The sequence below is a fragment of the Rhinolophus ferrumequinum genome, chromosome 13, assembly GCF_004115265.2.
Source record: "Rhinolophus ferrumequinum isolate MPI-CBG mRhiFer1 chromosome 13, mRhiFer1_v1.p, whole genome shotgun sequence".
Classification (NCBI taxonomy): domain Eukaryota; kingdom Metazoa; phylum Chordata; class Mammalia; order Chiroptera; family Rhinolophidae; genus Rhinolophus; species Rhinolophus ferrumequinum.
Genome location: NC_046296.1, coordinates 50536917 through 50555172, shown reverse-complemented (window position 1 = coordinate 50555172; position 18256 = coordinate 50536917). Strand labels below are relative to the sequence as shown.

General features: G+C 45.6%; 1 protein-coding gene across 1 annotated transcript in view; it reads right to left on the bottom strand.

Annotated features, from left to right (window-relative positions):
* The window catches only part of CAPN13 (calpain 13), a 131122-nt gene extending 120910 nt beyond the window's left edge, over window positions 1-10212 (bottom strand). The window contains exon 1 of the mRNA XM_033125215.1: window positions 10139-10212. Coding sequence (XP_032981106.1) covers window positions 10139-10196 — 58 coding nt within the window. The 5' untranslated portion in view covers window positions 10197-10212. The remainder of the gene's footprint in view (window positions 1-10138) is intronic.
* Between the last annotated feature and the right edge of the window lie 8044 nt (window positions 10213-18256).

Genomic DNA, 18256 nt, shown 5'->3' with positions numbered 1-18256 from the left:
CTTGAGGGAGGGAGGACAAAAATATCCAAATCACAGGAAGCTGCCCTGTGTTCCACGGTCACATGCTTTTGCCTCTCTTTGCTGCTGCTGATTTCCCACCCAGAAAGGGGATCCTAGGTCCCTCTGTGCCCAGCTGGACACAGTTCATCTCTCCTTCTGGCTCTGACCCTGACCCTCTCCAGGGCTGCACCTGCTCCGGGAGCCCTGACCTTCTATGCTGAGGCTGGACACCAGCCACTGGCTAATGACTAGGCTCCGGCCTCGTACTTGGGCTTGGGCCCCAATCATTTATATTACCTCCATTCATGTACTTGAGAACCTGTCTTGGTCCCTGCTTGGTGCCATGCTTGTTCTAAGGTCTCAATTTATTCTTTCTTTTTTTTCAAATTGAGGTGAAATTCACATAACATAAAATTCACCATATTTAATTAAATTTATTGGGGTAACATTGGTGAACAACATTATACAGGTTTCAAGGGTAAAATTCCATAATACATCATTTGTACATTGCATTGTGGGTTCACCCAAAATCAAATCTCTTTCTGTCACCTTATGTTTGACCCCCCTTTATCCTCTTCTACTTCCCCACCTCCCCCTTTTCTCTCTGGTAACCACTAAACTGTTGTCTGTGTCTATGAGTTTTTGTGTTTGCCTTGTTTGTGGCTTTTGTTATCATGCTAAGTAAAATAAGTCAGACAGAAAAAGTTCGAGAAATACATGATTTCACTAAGATGTGCGATATAAAACTGAAAGCAATAAAAATATAAAAAATTCACCATTTTAAAGTGAGCGATTCAGTGGCATTTAGCACATTCACGTTGTTGTACAACCAGTACTTCTATCTTGTTCCCACTTTCATCACTCCAAAAGGAAAACCCATATCCATTAAGCAGTTACTTTTTATTTTCTTCTCCCCCAGTCCCTGGCAGCCACCAATCTTCTGTCTCTGCGGATTTACCTAATCTGGATATTTCACATAAATGGAGTTATTCGACGTGAGAACTTTTGTGTCTGGCTTCTTTCACTTAGCATGATGTTTTCAAGGTTCACCCACATTGTAGCATGTCTCGGTACTTCATTCCTTTTCATATCAGAATAATAATCCATTGTACGTATATATCACAGTTTGTTTATCCATTCTTCCTTTGGTGAACGCTTATATTGTCTTCATTTTTGGCTATTGTGGGTAGTGCTGCTATGAATATATGTGTGCATATATTCGTTTGAGTAGTTTTTATTTGTTTTGGAGATATACCTATTTCACTTTTTGAGTAACCCCCAAGCTGTTTTCTGCAGTGGCTGAACCATTTACATTCCCACCAGCAATGTATTAGTGTTCCAGTATTTCCACATCCTTGTGCATGCTTGTTTTCTGGGTTTTTGTTGTTGTCGTTGTTGTTATAGCCATCCTAGTGGGTATTAAGTGGCATCTCATGGTAGTTTTATTTGCATTTTTCTAATGACTAATGATGTTGAGCATTCTTTTCCTGTGCTTGTTGGTCATTTGCATGTCTTCTTTGGGACAATGTCTATTTAAGTCTTTCATCCGGTTTTTAATTGGATTGTTTGTCCTTTTATTGTTCAGTTCTAAGTGTTCTTTATATATTCTGGATACTAGATTCTTGCTAGATATATGATTTGCAAATATTTTCTCCCATTATATAGGTTGTCTTTTCACTTTCTTGATAAAGTCCTTTGATGCACAAAAGTTTTAAATTCTGATTAAGTTCAATTTTTGTGTGTGTGTGTTGCCTTTGCCTTTTGCCTTTGCTTTTTTCATATCCAAGAAACCACTGCCAAATCTGAGGTCTGGAAGATGTACTCCTATGTCTTCTTCTAACAGCTTTATGCTTTTAGCTCTTATATTTAGGTCACTGATTCATTTTCAGTTCATTTTGATGTATGGTGTGAGATAGGGAGTCTTAATTTACTCTTAACTCCTGCTCCGAAATCCACCCTAGCTTGGGGTCCAACCTGGGTCCCACAGCCTGCTGACAGTCGTCCCTGATGTCTGGACTGTTGAGCGTCTCTTGCCCTGATTATCCGTTGGTCTGGGACACCCCTCTATCCTCTGCCTGCCTTAATGATATGAGTCGCTAGTCTGGACTGTTACTTCTTACCCTAGATTGGGCTCCATTAGACAGAATTTCCTCTCCGCTAACCAGCTAGGTCTATTCCTCTCTACTGTAGACGTAACTCAGACCTTCTCTCCCCTGAGACTGAGCTGTCTTGCTATCGCATCAGGCCACTCCAACAGTATCTTGTGACAAAATCAAGTTTCATCCATAAAATGCAGTTGCTAAGGGCATGGACTCTGGAACTGGGGACCAAATCCCAAGTCTGCCACGTACTACAGGGGTGAATACAGAGAATTATTTCATCTTTTTGTGCCTCAGTTTCCTCACCTGTAAAATGGGGGAATTTATTACACTTACCTCATAGGGTTGATGCGGCAGTAAAGTTAGTTAATACATAAAAATGCTTAAGAGGAGTGCCCAACATGTGATAAATCCTCCATGAGTATTAGCTCTTCTTAAGAATGTCAAAAAATACCACTGGTCCCTGGGAAGGGTATTACAACCGACCAGAACAACATTTTAGCAAGGATGAGCTTGTTTTCCTAGGTCCAAGGTTGGGAGGGGCTCACCTACCAGACCAAGGAGAAGAAAAACCTACTCATTCCAATGGGCAAGCCAGCAACTGGACACAGGGAAGAAAGGAAGGGAGGAGAAGGGCACAGGGCTCAAAAGCTAATCGTGCTGGTTGCAAAATTCTCTTGATACCTCCAGGTTAGATAAATCCACAGCACATGCATGATGCCTGTGATCTAATAAAAGCAGCACAAAGCAGAAACGATTTTGCTGAGGTGTTCTGTTTTTCCCCCCCTGATTTGCCTGCCACTGAGCTCTGGGGGAACCTTGTTATCCCTGATGTAATCACTGCCGGCAGGTCTGTGTCCTGGAGCCAGAATCATGAAGGTTCCCCCAGAATTTCCTGTAAAGAAGTTTGGGAGGAGGACCCCTCCCTGCCATCACCCCTGTGGTTGTTTCCTTTTCAGAGATGCAGATATTTCATCCCCTGAGGTTGGTGAGCCACCCAAATTTATGGTCTGTCTGAATAGGCTCTGTGCAGCGAGACCAAAATAAAATGGAAAAAAATAGAGCTGTCTCAGCAAAATCTGCTGAATCAGAATTAACAAGAAAATTGTGTAACTAATGATCAGAAATTAAAATGTACTCAGGAGCTGCAGTGTTTAACTGACTAGCAGGGCTGCAGGGTGATACTCTGCAGGATGTTGGAACTGGAACAGCTCATGTTCTGCTTTGGCAACTAAGCTTATCCAGGTGGGCGGCTGGTCCCTCAACAACCTGGGCCACCACTCCCGGACAGGGGTACAGGGACTTCCTTCTGCCCATCACTAGCCCTCTACTTCTCTCATCGAAGCTTCCTTGCCTTTCAATAGTACCTCTCAGCTGATAATCTGCATCTCACTAGATTCTCATGGCAGCCTCCTGGGACAGGTGAAACAGCTTACTGCGACATCTCCCCATTTTACACAGATGAACACTGAGATGCAGAGAGGTCATGCCTGTGAGTGATAGGGCATGACCCAAGATTCACGTGTTCGAGCTATTGGAATTTCTGTACAAAGGCATCCTTATAAACAAATAATCTCCTCTAATGTAACTTGGTAAACCTAGCGTTTCATGTATTATGCACTTAAAGGGCTGTGTACTGCAGTGTGCTGGCAAATATTAAAGTCTGCTGTGCAGCAGTATGGCTGTTTTCTATATTTTAAATGTTAAAAATAGCTTTCATTAGAACAAAGGTCAACTATTTTTTGGCTTGCCTAACTCTGAAAGCATGTAACAAGTTGAAGAAAATAATTCAGATCTGGGGCTGTACAGAAGCATGGATGTTTTAAGTCTCTCAGCACATGTCTCCGGAAGCTGTGAGCAACGAAAAAGAAGGGTGCAGGAAGAAACGGGCTTTCAGCCTTGTGACTTGCCTTTCAGACAACTCTCAGGGCCACCAAATTATCACTGTCACAATCAGCCACACTTCACCCAGCAGAATAATGAACACCCACGGGGAGGAGCCTGCTGGTCTACGTGCTGGGGGGACACCGGGTGATTTGATTTGAGTTTTATTTGCACATGTCTCCATGGGAAGATAGAGAGGAGGCGGCTCCTCCCAGAGGGGCGAGCTGCATTCTTCAATTACAGGGAAGCAGCGGGAGCTACCAAAGGAGAGGAGAAACCCGTCAGGCTTTCCGGGCCGCCAGGCTTCCTTTCAACACTTAGTCTCGAGAGTACACTTCTCTCCACTGTGCCTCATCTTCCATCTCTAAAATGGGGACAATCATCCCTCCCTTGTAGGGCTGTTGAAAAGTCTCAAATATGTAAATTATATGTATATACATACATACATATGCAGAGCTTCTCCTAGCGTAGGGATTCAGATAACATATGGTTATTGGTTGGACCAGTAAGAGTAGAATAGCTGTATTGTAATAGGTGGAGGCATTTGGTAAGTAGTTCCTAGATTTGACTTCATTCTCCTCTATGAATACACAAAAGTACTCTTCCATGAAAAGTCCCGCCGAAATCTATTTAGTGTGACACCTCCCTCGGATGCCAGTCTGAGGTCATCCCTTCCTTCTCAGTGCTCTGTCTGCATCTCTTATTAGACCAAATATTGTAATACCCAATAGCACCCTTTCTATTTATGAGACCTGGGGCACTAGAACATCTGGATGGTCAGGGCAGAGTGGGACAAGGCAACAGTGGGTGGTGGCATCGTGGGTGTGGGATCAGGATATTTGTCCTGGAAGGGTAAGTGAGCCCATAAAGCCAGCCTGCGACCAGGAGGCCAGTGTGAAGACAGAGAAGAGCCAGTGTGGGAAGACCATAGCTGAGAGGTGATACAAAGTTAGGGTCTGAGTTTTAGGCACTGACCCCGTCCAGCCAGAGCAGTGCGTTGGCAGAAGTTCAAATGGGTGGGGAGCCTGCACCAGGGACATCAGGGCTCCAAAATTCAGGCATTAGCCACGAGAGGCAAGAGTGTACAGACCGCTGTCAACTAGATCACTGGAATCACTTAGGGGATTTCCTCAAAATACAGATTCTTATGCTCCAGCCACTGAGATTCTGATAAAGTAAGTTGGATGCACTATCAGAAGAGATTATGCGCTTTTCCACTCTGCGAGTGCATGTTTACCAGGTGATGGGTGAAAAAAGCCCCATAATAGCAGTGACCTTGAAACTTAATTAAAGACTTGAATGTTTATCAAGAGGCAGGAGGTGTTCAAGGCATGTGAACCAGATGCTCAAAAAGTGTGAGGAGCTTACAAACACTTTATGAAGAAAAAATTTCAAAAGGGCAAAACCACCTTGGCGACTAAGAAACCAAGGTCAAATTACAAAAGAAAAAAAAAAAAAAAGGAAAGCAGTCATCTTCTTTAGAAAGTTCCATGTGGAAATGTCATCACCAAGACCCCAGGTTCTCTCTTCAGGATGTCCTGCGTCAGATTTCCCCCCCAAACAGACCCACTAAGAATGGTACTGTCAGAGACCACAGTGTAGATCAGTGAGTATTCAAATCACACATCCTGTTGCTTTAATCAATTTGTAGGTATTTCCCTCTACGTTACAAGAGGAGTTTCGGGCTCTAAGCCAAGGCTTACCTGGTGGGAGGCTGGGGATGAGGGTAGGACCACTATGGGAACATGAAGGTCAGGAGGCATTGGTTTATCAAATTATTTCTTTCTTCTCCATAAAAACATGCTTTCTGAAATGTGGTAGTCTCAGCTCCCTTCCCCTGCCTCATGTCCAGAAAGCCAAGTCTGACATTTCCCAATAGGAAACGAATATATTGTTTTCTAGAGAAACTAGAGGGACCAAGAGAAAATACCCACCAATACTGACAACTGGATGCAAGGCCCCAATGAAAGGGCCGTATCACCTTTGATCACCCTATGATTCAGCTCACCAGGTGGCATGCGCGGCCCACACACAGAATTTCCAGTTGTTTTAGTCTCTCATTCGTAAATATACGCTTACATCCACAGGTAATTGGAAATTTGAGGGAAGTCTTCGAAACTGAATGACAGAGAACGAAGCAAACAAACCCCAAGAAACCTAGAGAATTTCATAGAAGGGTATGAGGGAGAAAGAAACCACCTAACAATCAAAGAAAAATCTCCAGAAATTCAGGATGTCACAGTTTCCAATTTGCTATTTGGAAATATCAGAAGACCAGGAAAAGGGAGATGGTCAAAGGGCTTCCAGCGAGGAAGAAAAAAAGGCAACTAAATGAGCTGATTAAAGAAACTGACAAACTAAAGGAAATGGCTTCATTGACATCAGTGGAAGCTCAGGAACAGCAGCGGAAGCTAGAAGGCAAGCAAACAAATTTGGGCAATTTTCACACCTATCTTGCTTTCCTGCATGTCTTGTTGAGAGAGGCACTGACTACCCTCTGGGACTACCTTTCAGACATGTTTGTGTGGGGAACAGCTTTGGAAGACAGAAACAGTGTTTCCCTCCAAGGCCAAAGGCAGACATGCCCATTATAAAATATTTGGCTTCCCTAAGCCCAGGGTCCCTCTCTTGTAACACAACCCATTGGGTGTGTGTGCAGGTGTCACTTGGCTCTCTATATGTTCCCCGTGAGAATTGGGGTTAGAGAAACGGGTGCAAAAAACGCTGATATTCTGGCATCTCCCATTGTTGTACTAAGCTGTGCTTTGTCTCTGACCCAGGAGCATTGTATCTTCTACCAGCCTCCATGAAACTGGGGCAGGCCAGCTTGTTAGCTCACAAGTAGGGCAAAATCTTACTCTTCACAGTTCTTGACAGCCATGCCTTCAGAATTCTGAAGGCAAATAATTTTCACCTTAGAACTTCATACATGACCAAAGTAGAAAACAAACGTGAAGTAGACAGTTTTATAATTCAAAAATTTTGCCTCGACAAATTCAAATAATTTACTGGTAATGAATGTACCCATTCTTAGGAATGGATATTAGGATGCTGCCTAGCAATAAATAAATCAAGAAATAAGAAGATGTATGATCTAAAAAAAAGAGGAGAACCAAAATTAGAGTTTGAGAAGGAAATTCCCAGAACGTCTGCTATGCAACATGCATTGAAAGCGACCAATAACATTGGGACACTGGGGTAGTTGAACAGATAATCTCATAAGTGAGGACTCTTAAAGAAAAAAAAAAAGAAAATGAGAACTTGAGATTATGAAAAGTATTATTATGACATGTAGGAAAATTTGGAGAAAGTGGGAAAGATTCACAGAAAACCAAGGAAATGAAAACAATGAAGCAATTAATAATTTTAGGGAAAACAAAAGATTGTACAAGAAAGGAGGTTTGGTTGTATGTTATTCATTTGGCTCATTGTGTCAGCACTGACTGTGGATTTTGCCAAAAAATTATTTTATAAATATGTTAGAAGGGACAAAAACAGAGAAATGTGGGTAGTGGTGTTGAAAAACTAAGTCCTTATCTACTATGACACAGAGTTAATAGATAGTCTAAAATTGATATGTCAAGAAACAGCAGTATAATTTTAAATGATAGAGGTAAATGCCAGGGGAAAGACCGAGAAGTATGAAGGATGTTATCTCTGGGGAGAGGGAGTGCATGTGGAATGAGGGATTCCTATATGTAAACATTTCTTCAAACAAGGATACTACTTTGATAAAAATAGTTAACATTATCATCTCAAAACCTCAGCTTTTCTCCTTATGAACAGAAAAGACAATTTTTTAAATGTGTTACACTTTGAACTTCTTAGTTATACTACATATAATAACAGTTTCATGTTTTTCTTGATTAGATTTTTTTTTTTTTTAAGTTAAACTTTCTTGAAAAAAAGGAACAAGATCGGGGCTTGGGATCTGGAGCTGAAAGAAGTGGGTACCAGCCCTGCCTGCCCCTATTAGTACTGACTGTGTATGCTCAGACAAGTTACTGCACTGCTCTGCGATGCAGTTTCCTGTCCTGTAGAAGAAGACAATGCCAGCTTTCTTACAGGGCAGTTACGGGCAGGGCACAGGCATTTGATTTCCCTGCTGCCTCAGTAGACCCTGGCTACTTGCATGGAGTAGGCAGCGACTAAGTACTGATTTGATTTAGGTAAATGAAGAGTGATTTCTAAAGACATTTTAAAAATAGAAGCAAGTGGCAACCCCACCAAGAAGCTGAGGTTGGACTAGAAATGCTTTCAAGATTCTGTTCATGCTCAGTATTCCAGACTTTTCTTTCCTTCTACTATAGAAATACAAAATTAAAGGCAATGCAGTCGGGCTGTTACAATGAGAAAGAATGGACAGAGAAGAGGCAGAGGTAATCAACTCTGTTTTCCCAGGAATGATTTTGCTTTATAATGGGGGATATAGTCGTATGTGGGGCCACAGTGGATTCCCAGCAGATGCAGGGCCTTCATTTTCAAGCCATGCTCCCACATTGGAGCTTCTGGTTCTGGAATCTGAACCACGTCCTGTGGAACACCTCTGCTGGTGCCCACTTTGCCTTCCTATGGGTTCCCCTCCCCAAGCACGGCATCACAATTCTGCTGTTACCGAGAGCTGAGTTAGTCTGGATGTCCCAAAGCCAACTGTGACAGGGGGAGGGCAGTTCTCTGGGCCCTTGACTTATGCCCTGCCATTCTCAGATGGGCCAGTCCTGCTCGGGGAAGCTGAAAAACCCTGAGGACAGCAGCGGGTCCCTCAAGGCAGCTCTGAAAGCGCTGAGGCTCCTGTTAGCTCTGTATTATCAAGGCCTCGGGGCTGCACGGCAGAAGCGCCTGATTATCCATCAACAGAGGCTAGGTTTGAGTTTTTCATTTGCTTCACGATCCAACGGGAAGACTTATTGGAGGTGAGAATGGACTGTGGCCTGTTTGTGCTGCTCAAGTTGCGAGGGCCAGTTCTGAACAGAAAAATGTGTATGATTCTGGCCTCGCTGATTAGACATGAGAGCATGTGAAAGTGCAGCTCAATCTGAAAAATCTGGCTTGGTCCACTCAGGGTGGTTCAGTTCAACCAGTACCCTTTGAGGGCCAGCCCATCAAAGATGCAGTGCGGGTCCCACCCTTTGAGAAACTACAAACAAATGTGGGTAGGAGGACGGACACATCAATAGAGGAAGTGCAGGCCATGGAGAGCTTAGTGGGCTTAGCAGAGGGTACTGTTCTCACCGAAGGCCATGGAGACTCAGAATGTTCCATGCGGATACAGGGTCACCGCTAGGACAGAGGGAATACCTAGCCTCCTAGTACCCCTCCTGCTGGGGAGTCCAGAAAGGGTTTCCCAGGGGATGGCTCAGCTTTCCTTTAGTCCCCCATTCTTCTCTAACCTCAAAACAAATACATGAAAGCCCATAAAGATAATCCCTCCTTTATATTACAGCCAGGATTGAGCCAGGTACCCAAAGACAGTGTAGAGAAGTAAACATGGGCTCCAGGATCTGGAATTCCACCTTCTCTTCCTCTTTTCCTCTCAGCCTTCCTGCTCAGCCATCCCATTCTCTGCAAAGCATGTCCATCCCTCCTCTGTGCCCCTTGTACCCAAGTGGCCTCTATTACAGTTGGGATCACATACAGCACCTCCCCCGTCCCACCCTGCTCTCCTCCTCTCGCCCGACTCTTCCTTCCTAACATAAAATATGTCTCTGTCCTCCGCTCGCTGTCCTTGAAGAGAAGGACTGCGGCCAGCTCCTGGCACAGTGCCTGTCATGTCACAGGTGCCTAGTAAATATTTATTGCTTAGTGATTTACATGCGCGTCTGGGGGGCTGACCTGCCATGTACGTTGAAAGGAATGGTCACTGAGAAGAGCCTGTGCTACCTATCAGGTGGGCAACCTCGGCCAGTTATTTAACTTCCCTGAGACTCACGTTCCTCATCTGTAAAATCATGAGGATAAGACCCACCTCATAGGAATGCTGTTAGCATTCAATAGAACAGTGCATGCAAAGCACAGAAGCACGTAGTTGTCACAGCGCCACGGCTCACTAAATGCTAATTCCCTTCTCCCTTCCTCACCTAAAAAATGACTGAGGAGTGAAGGAATCCGAGCCATCAGTGTGGCTAACCCGGTGTTAAAGACAGCGAACCACTTACCTGTAAAGTCAGCCCAAGACAGAGTTTTGCACCAGGTGCTTCCCTGTATTTGCAGCATTTTCCTTCTGGTGAGAAGACAAACTGAGGATTCATTATTGAATCCTCTGTGAGAAGCACAGCCTCGGTTATGAACCCAGAGCTCTGGAGTGAACTTCTGGGACGTGAACCTCACTTCTTGTACCAGTCGTATGACTCTGGGCACGATCCTTAATGTTCTCAGCCCCCAAGTTACCTGTAAGGTGGGGGTAACAGCGGTACCTATTAATACATAGCTACTATTTTCATGAGGGTTGGCTAAGTTAAATTCTTTAAAGCTCTTAGAACAATGCTGAGCACAGAGTAAGCACAGTGTAAGTGGTAGCTAAGCTACTATTCTTCTTCTTTTGTGTGTCTAAAATGTTTTATAATTAAATAATTAAGCCTGGTTGTCAGATATTCAAATAGAACAATTAAACGTGGGGCTGTGAAGGCACTTGCTCAGTAAGCAGAGCAGGATCCATCTGGCACCAAGGCCATTCTCCCACCTTGCTCCACTGCCTCTCCTTCCTTTTCTCCTGTCCTCCCACGTCCACCATCACAATCTCCCCCTAACCATTGTCTATTTCCCACTCTGATTGATAGTGACATAGTCCGGGTCTCATCATCTGTCTTAGATAGTTTCTGGAGTCTCTAGCAAGCCCCTCTTCACAGAATCTCACCTCCAAACCATCTCACTCCCTACTCCTCGCTATCCAACCCATCTTCCTCCTCTCACACTTTGGTCACTATTACTCCCTCGCTCCTACACCTTCAGTGGCTCACTACTACTTACTCAATTAAGTTCAGAACCTTCTGTCTGGCATTCAAGGCCCCCTCTCTGGCCTTACCTGACCCCCACTCTCTTCCATGTCCTCTACACTGCAGGCTGGTTGACCTCACGTACCCTGAAAGTCTCATCCTTTCCTGCTTCTGTGCCTTTGCTCAGGCTGTTACTGTCTATGATGTGTGCCCATCTCCATCTTTCTGAAGTCTCACTTACGCTACAAGTTCATTGCACATGTGGCCTTTGAACCTCAGAGTTCTTTATTTGACCATGTCTTCTGATACAGCCTTCTGGCTGAACTCCTTTGGGTCCTTAACATCCTACCTCCTTGCTCAGGACTGAGTGTCCTATTAAACCATCAGTGGATCTAGAACTCCCTCCCACCTCCAGTTTGATGAGATACAGCAGACCCTAACCCCTGAGCAGGGGACCCCATCAGAAGGCAGGTGGAAGCCCAGGGCACTGGGTGCTGGCACCCAAGCTGGACGTGGTGTTCTGAGAGTATCTCGGGGTGACTCCAAAACTGAAAATCATTAGGTGCCAGGATGAGCTAAGAGGGGCACAATTCAGGCATGAGAGCAGAAGAGTCAGAGGGTAGGAAGCAGAGCTGGAGACATTTCCTGGGTGTTGGGGTGTGGCATGACCAAGCCCTGTGAGGAGGGAGCTTTCCGGGGTGCGGGGCAAGGCTGGATGCCCTCTGCCAGGCTGCCATTACTAGCGCGCTTGTCATCTGTTCTCATCTATGACTCCAGCGGCACTGTGCACGGTTTCCCCACAGGGCACACAGGTGACAGTCCCGATCAGGGTGTACAGGCAGGTGTGCTACTGCAGTATTAAAGATTCCCACAACTGATAGATCTTCCCAGTTAGCACTTTCACTATTAAACTGTCATTATAAAGTAAATGTCATTATAAAGTCCCGATCAGGGTGTTCAAAGGCTGAGGAAGCACTGCGTGGGCAAATGACAGAGAACTGCCGGCAACAAAGGACCAAGATCAGCCAGGGGACCGACATTTCCTTCACTGCTCCTCACTGCTTGTTTCTGCTTCCCCTTTCTCCTGGCTCATCACCAATTCAGAACCAAAGAGCAGTGCTGCCAGGGGCTTGGGTCCTCCACCATGCTGGGCAGCCGCACAGAGGAGTCTCAGGCCCCAGCCTTACCTCTACGTGACCTCTGAGGGTGGAGGGTCAGCCCTCAACACCAAAGCCCTGCCCTGTGCTCTGGAAATGATGTTTAATCCTCACAGTAAAACTACAGAGATGACAAACATTTTTAGACATGCTATATGCCTGGCTCTGTGCTGAAAACATGTGATCATTTTATTTAATCTCACATTAAAATTACGAGATAGGTATGACTCTTAGCCCTATTCACAGAGGAGGAAATTGAGTTCAGAGAAGTAATTTGCCCCTGGTCACACAGCTAGGAACTGGAGGAGCTAGGATCTAAACCTAAGTCCATGGGACTAACTACTGTGGAGCATCATGCTGATCAAAGAAAAAGGATCGGGGCAGAAGAAATTGGGACACTATTCAGTTAGTGGGGAGGGTATGGCGGGGGGGGGGGGCAAAACTGCAGGAATCAGGAGGGAGGAGGAGAATCAAGATACAGGTGAGGGGTTGGCCTCAGAGGAGGCTACTGGGGGAACGAGAAAGCACATTCTGGATGGCCTCACAGTCTCTACTAACAGCAGAGAAATGTTATTTTCAGTATACAGCAGGTGAGAAATTTGGGTCAGTCTCCTCACTGTGGGAACAGGCCTGGGCATCCTTGAGCTGAAGGACAGGCCTGAAGAATAGAATAAAAGGCCCAGCTGAGCTTACACCTTCGTGCTGTGAATGGGAACAGCTTTGGAAAAGAGCTTTGTCTCTCTGTTGACTCCTAGTAAGTTGGTGCAAAAGTAATTGCAGGTTTTGCCTTTATTCTTTTAAACCTCAATCACTTTTGCACCAACCGAATATTTAGTCCCTGGCTGTCAACTGACCTTGTCACACTAAAGTATCCTGCAGAAGCAGATAGGGACAGGGACCCATTATCTTTCTTCCATCCCAGAGACAGGTGAAGCCCCACTGGGAAGCTGCTTTGTCTTCTGGAAGGAAGAAATGTGCAGGGCACACCCACAGCCCATCGGCTTGCCCTGCCATCTCCAATGGCAGCCCTTCACCCCAGAGTCAAGGCTGGCCCAGGGAGGGCTATGCTCTTGGCGGATGGAATTTCTCAGAAGGCCATCCAGCGAGCCTTCTGCAAGGGGCCCTCACAGCTCTTGGCTCTGCTGGACAGTGAGTTATTGCAGCCTGTTATCTTCAGCAGCAGGTGGAAGCATCCTGGGCTCCTTCCTGCAGAGTGAAGCCAGGTAATATTTACTGGCTCAAATGAATAAGGTAACCAGCTCTGTCACAGCACAGAGGATGTGTCTCTCACCCAAGGGTTTTCTTTTTCTTTTTTTTTCTTCATTATGTTTGTAATTTTGTTTTATTATTTCCCATTGGAAAGCTGTGAAATGAAAATGATGCAATCTACTGCTGTGAAATAATGTCGTGCTCGAGTCCTTTTCCAATAAGCCCCGAGGTTTGCACTGTGACGGCTTCATTAAATGAGTCGGCTCCATGGCAAATGAAAAAGTGCTTGGAGCTTTGTATTTTGTTAATCGGTGTTGGGCTGCCTGAGACCTTAGACCACCAGGGAACGCGGGAGGTTAACTCCACAGGCAGGGGGGAAGTTGCCACCCACCACGGGCACTGTCCCAGAGGCCACTACATGTGCACGGCTGCTAAACCACTCAAATAACCCTCAAACCTTGCTGCATGCCGGATGCTACCCTAGGTGTTGTCACATGCCAAGGAAACAAACACACAAGTCTGTCTCTCCAGGGGCACAGTGGACAGCGGAGGGGGCTTAACTTTACTGCAGGTAAACAACGGCGAACTGCGGGTAATAGGTGAGCCTCTCCTTGAAGGCCAGGCAGAACTCAGGTGGCCAGATGCCAGTGAGTACGCCTGAAATGCTTGCAGATGAGATGTGAGTGGCCCCCATCTAACCTGCCATCACCATCCCCCCGAGTTTGTGAGAAGAGGTTCTTTCTTGCTGGTCTCCACTGCAGTATTAAAGATTCCCACTACTGATAGATCTTCCCAGTTAGCACTTTCACTATTAAACTCTGTCATTATAAAGTAAAATATGCATGATCTTTAAATCTATGTGTGTTATAACGAGATTTCATTGTTACAAATTTGTCTTCTTGGTCCTCCATTTCTGCCTTTGCTGTCTTTTTAAAACACTAATGTCTGATAGCTGTAGCCAGGGGGTAATTAGGAAGTGGTACTAAAGAATCACAGGCTTATTCTCTCTCTTTTTCATAGAAATGTATTGAATGTCTACACCGAGCTATGGTCCCACAGTCAGTGGGAGAGACAGTGGTGACAGCTAATTACGGCACTGAGGAATTTGGGTCTGAGCTGACATGGAAGCCCCCTCCCACACACACACATAAATATTGGATAAAATGCAATAAAACAACTTGACATCACAGCTGCATTCGAAAAACAGGAAGGAAAAAATTCCAGATTCCCAAAGTGAGGATTCAAAGCCAGAGTGAGAGTGAGAGCTGAAGGGGAACTGCAGCCAGATGTGTGTCATCAGGACTGGGGTCTTCACACCCAAGCAATGTGACATGAAGAACACAGCCTCAAGGGTGGCGGGGGTAAGAAATGAGACCTGACATAGAGCTGGGGTGCTTAGAAGGTCTAGACAAACCCCACTCACCAGCAGGGTGAGTGGTGATGGCATGAAAGCAAGACGACAACTTGGGCAGAGAAAAGATCCTCTGTGAAAGACCAAATCCAAGCTCGTACCATTCACAGATGTGGGGTCCAAATTTGCATCACTTTCACAGTGATCTTCACTTTTCTCCACAAATGGAGAAGTCAATGTACAAATTGGTTGGAAATCAATGGAACCCAACAGAGGCGAACTTGAACCTCCCCTGAGGCATGCGTCCATAACCAGGGTGCCCAGAGGAAATATCTCCTGCTGAAGATGAGCTCACACAGAGAAATTACACGGCACATGAGGAAACAAACTGCCAAGAGAGTCTCAGGTTCAATATGGCACCTGGCTTGGCCACCTATGCTGAGCCCAGAATTACCGAAAAACTCCCATTTCTGCCCACCCACTCAATACCATCATCTCTCCAACTCTAATCCAGACACAAGGGAGTTCCTGAAGCCCCTGCCTCGCTTCTTTCCAGTTCACATATACAGGGCCAAAAAGATGTATACAAGTGGGCACTTCGGTCAACGTTGCTCAAGAAGTAGTTCGCCGTAATCAGAAGTGTCTGGATGCTGATGGAACCACTCTGAGCACCTCTTGTAATTGCAGAAGTCAAACGGGAGTTGTACTCATCTTTTGCTATTGGTGTATATTGAGTATTACAATTTTAATACAGTTTTCCTTTCTTAAAACGCGTGTACATTTTTTTTGACACCCTCTGTATATGTATAAATTCCCTTTCGTCTAATTTGCACACCACACCATTAGGACACTAGGAGCCCAGCCCATATTGTTCAGTCTGTTCCCACCAGCCAGATGAGCTCCCGGGTGAGGGGGTTTCTACCATACCTGGCCACCTCCTCACCTGGCAGTGTGGCGAGACTGTTCCAGGGTGGTGATTCTTCAAGTTCAGTTTGGGGTCTAAATATTGTGAGCGCTAAAAATATGAAGAGTGTAGGTCCTTTTGTTTTCATAAGTTGATGTTATTTGACAAACTTTCACTTTCACCCACAACTACCAGTGGCCCACTAAGTGAGCTATTTATTCTAGGTTCCTGAAATTTGGCATTCAAACTCAATAATGAGAGTTGACCGAGGACTCTAATTCGGCATCCACCAAAAAACCTGACCACCGGGTCACACTCACTTCTCTGCACATGTGCAGGCCACGGGTGTCCCAGATTGGAGCAGGTTGTTGTCCTATCAGGGTATCACCAGCTTTGTCTTGGATTGGCAGAGGTTTGGAATTGCTTTTAAACCACAGATTAGTTTTGCTTCAGCTTCTTCACCATCAGCTTAGTGCACAGTGGGCGTTTGGATAGCTACACACTTGTAGGACTGTTATTTGCATCATCAGAGTTTTTAACCTGCATTTTCCACTAAGGAGGCCTTCAGATGCATGCCCCCAGACCTGGAACTAATATAATGCCATTTGTCAATTGAACTTCAATTTAAAAAAAACAAAAGTGAGAGAGACGCATGCCCAGCAGCTCACGTCAGCCATGTCAGCTAGCAGATATCTCTACTAGCAGGTTACCCTCCACATCCTTCACAGAGCCTCTTCGTTATTACCCCAAGGTCCTTCACTAGTGAGGGAGAGGTTCTTGGGATCCCTGGGTGTTAGCTCTTCTGCCACAGCCAAAACAGCTGAGATAAAACATGTTTGTCTCAGAGGCCTCCACTCCTGTTCCCCATTTCCTCAGGTGTTTGAGACACTTACAGCCACCTGTACTCTGTGACTTTATAGGGGCAGTAAATTGTAATTAAAGTCACTTCCTCTTAGACAAGGAAGAGTTTTTCCCAACCGTTCACTTAGTAAAGCATTCATCTGAGAGCTTGATGTGTCCAGCCCAGTGCCGGGAATAACTCGAGGCCAAAGACGGCTTTCCTGCCACCAGGGGACTCAAGGACAAGCACATACACGGGGGAGACGAGGAAACAGAAGAGGACAACGCCGGCTCCTTCCGTTATTATAGTGCCGTGCCCTGTGTCCCCTCCTTTGGGAAAACGGGCGCGGGTGAACCGAGCTGCTCTTTCTCTGTCCTTTGCAAGGCTGGTTTACACTCCATGGACACACAGCTTGAGGAGCTGCAAGAACATCTTCTCCTACAGATGTCTTTATCCCATGGCTTCTCATGTTCACAGCAGGGAGAGAAATACCCCACTACAGAGCCAAACCATAACTAACAAAGGCAAGAGGAGAACTGTGTAAACAAACACAACCACCCGAGGAGAGTCTGGGCCTGTACACTCAGCCCTTCACGTTCCACGTCTTCAGTCATCCATAATCATGCAGTTTTTAACCAGGAGCGTGAAGAACTGCCATCACTGAGGCTTTCTGGATGAAGGGGAGACCTGTCTAAGGTATAACCGTTATTGTGGTAGAGGAGTTCTAAAAGGGCTTCCATTGATCCCTACCTCCCAGCATGACGTCTCCTGTGTAATCCTGTCCCCTTGAGTGTGCGCTGGGCTTACGGACTTGCTTCTATTGAAGCGATGTGGGAAAAGTGATGTGAGGTCACTAGTGCGATTAGATTATAAAAGACTGACCTCCACTCTCCTGGCACTTGTGCCTTCCCGGCTTGCTTGCTTCGGTGAGGCAGGCTGCTGTGTGGGAGAGGTCTACGTGGCAAGGAACTGAGGGAAGCTTCTGGCCGACAGCCCGCAGGGAACCAAATCCTGCTAACAACCAGTGAGTGAGCTCTGAAATAGATCCTCCCAGGTTCAACCTTGACATGACTGTAGCCCCAGCCAGTGCTTTGATCGTAGCTTTTTAAGTCACTCTGAAGCAGGGGACCCAGTGAAGCTGTGCTTGGATTCTTGACCCACAGAAACCATGAGATAATAAATGAGTGTTGCTTTAAGCTGCTAAGTTTTGGGGTAATTTGTTACTTAGCAAGAGATAACTATTCGACAGATGGTAAACTTACCTTGGCAGAGAATGTACAAGCATGTTTCAGGAACTTGTAAACACTACAGATTGGTTATTCTATTAAACTCTACTTAATAAGAACAGATAACCACTGGACCCAGAGCACACTGGGGATTAATTAGAGTAAGAAATTCTCTGCACTAATGGGCACAGACTACAAAGCCATAAGGGCCCACAGAGCCATCTAGGGCCGGGATTCTAACCGGGGTAGGACGTCAGAATCAGCTGAGGAGTCTTGACACTACCCTGGACCTACTGAGGCGGGATCTCCACAGGTGGAACCTAGAGCCCTTGAATAGATACAGTTTCCCTGGATGAGATCAACCGTGTATCCCTGGGTAAGAACCACTGATGAGCTCCTACTCCCCAACTTGACATAACAGGAACTGAGGGGCCAGAGAAATTACAGGTCTTTTCAAGGTCACACAGTCTGTCGATGGCAGCCCAGGATAAGAGCACAGGTCTCCTACCTCCCTGTCCTCTTTTCTGTCCACTCTGCCACAAGACCCAAGAGCCCACAGGCTCCCACGCAGTGGAGATCTCAGCCTAGCTCTGAGCTAACATAAGGAGAAACAAAGTAAGAGATACACAGAGAAAACTTCTAAAGTTCCTTTA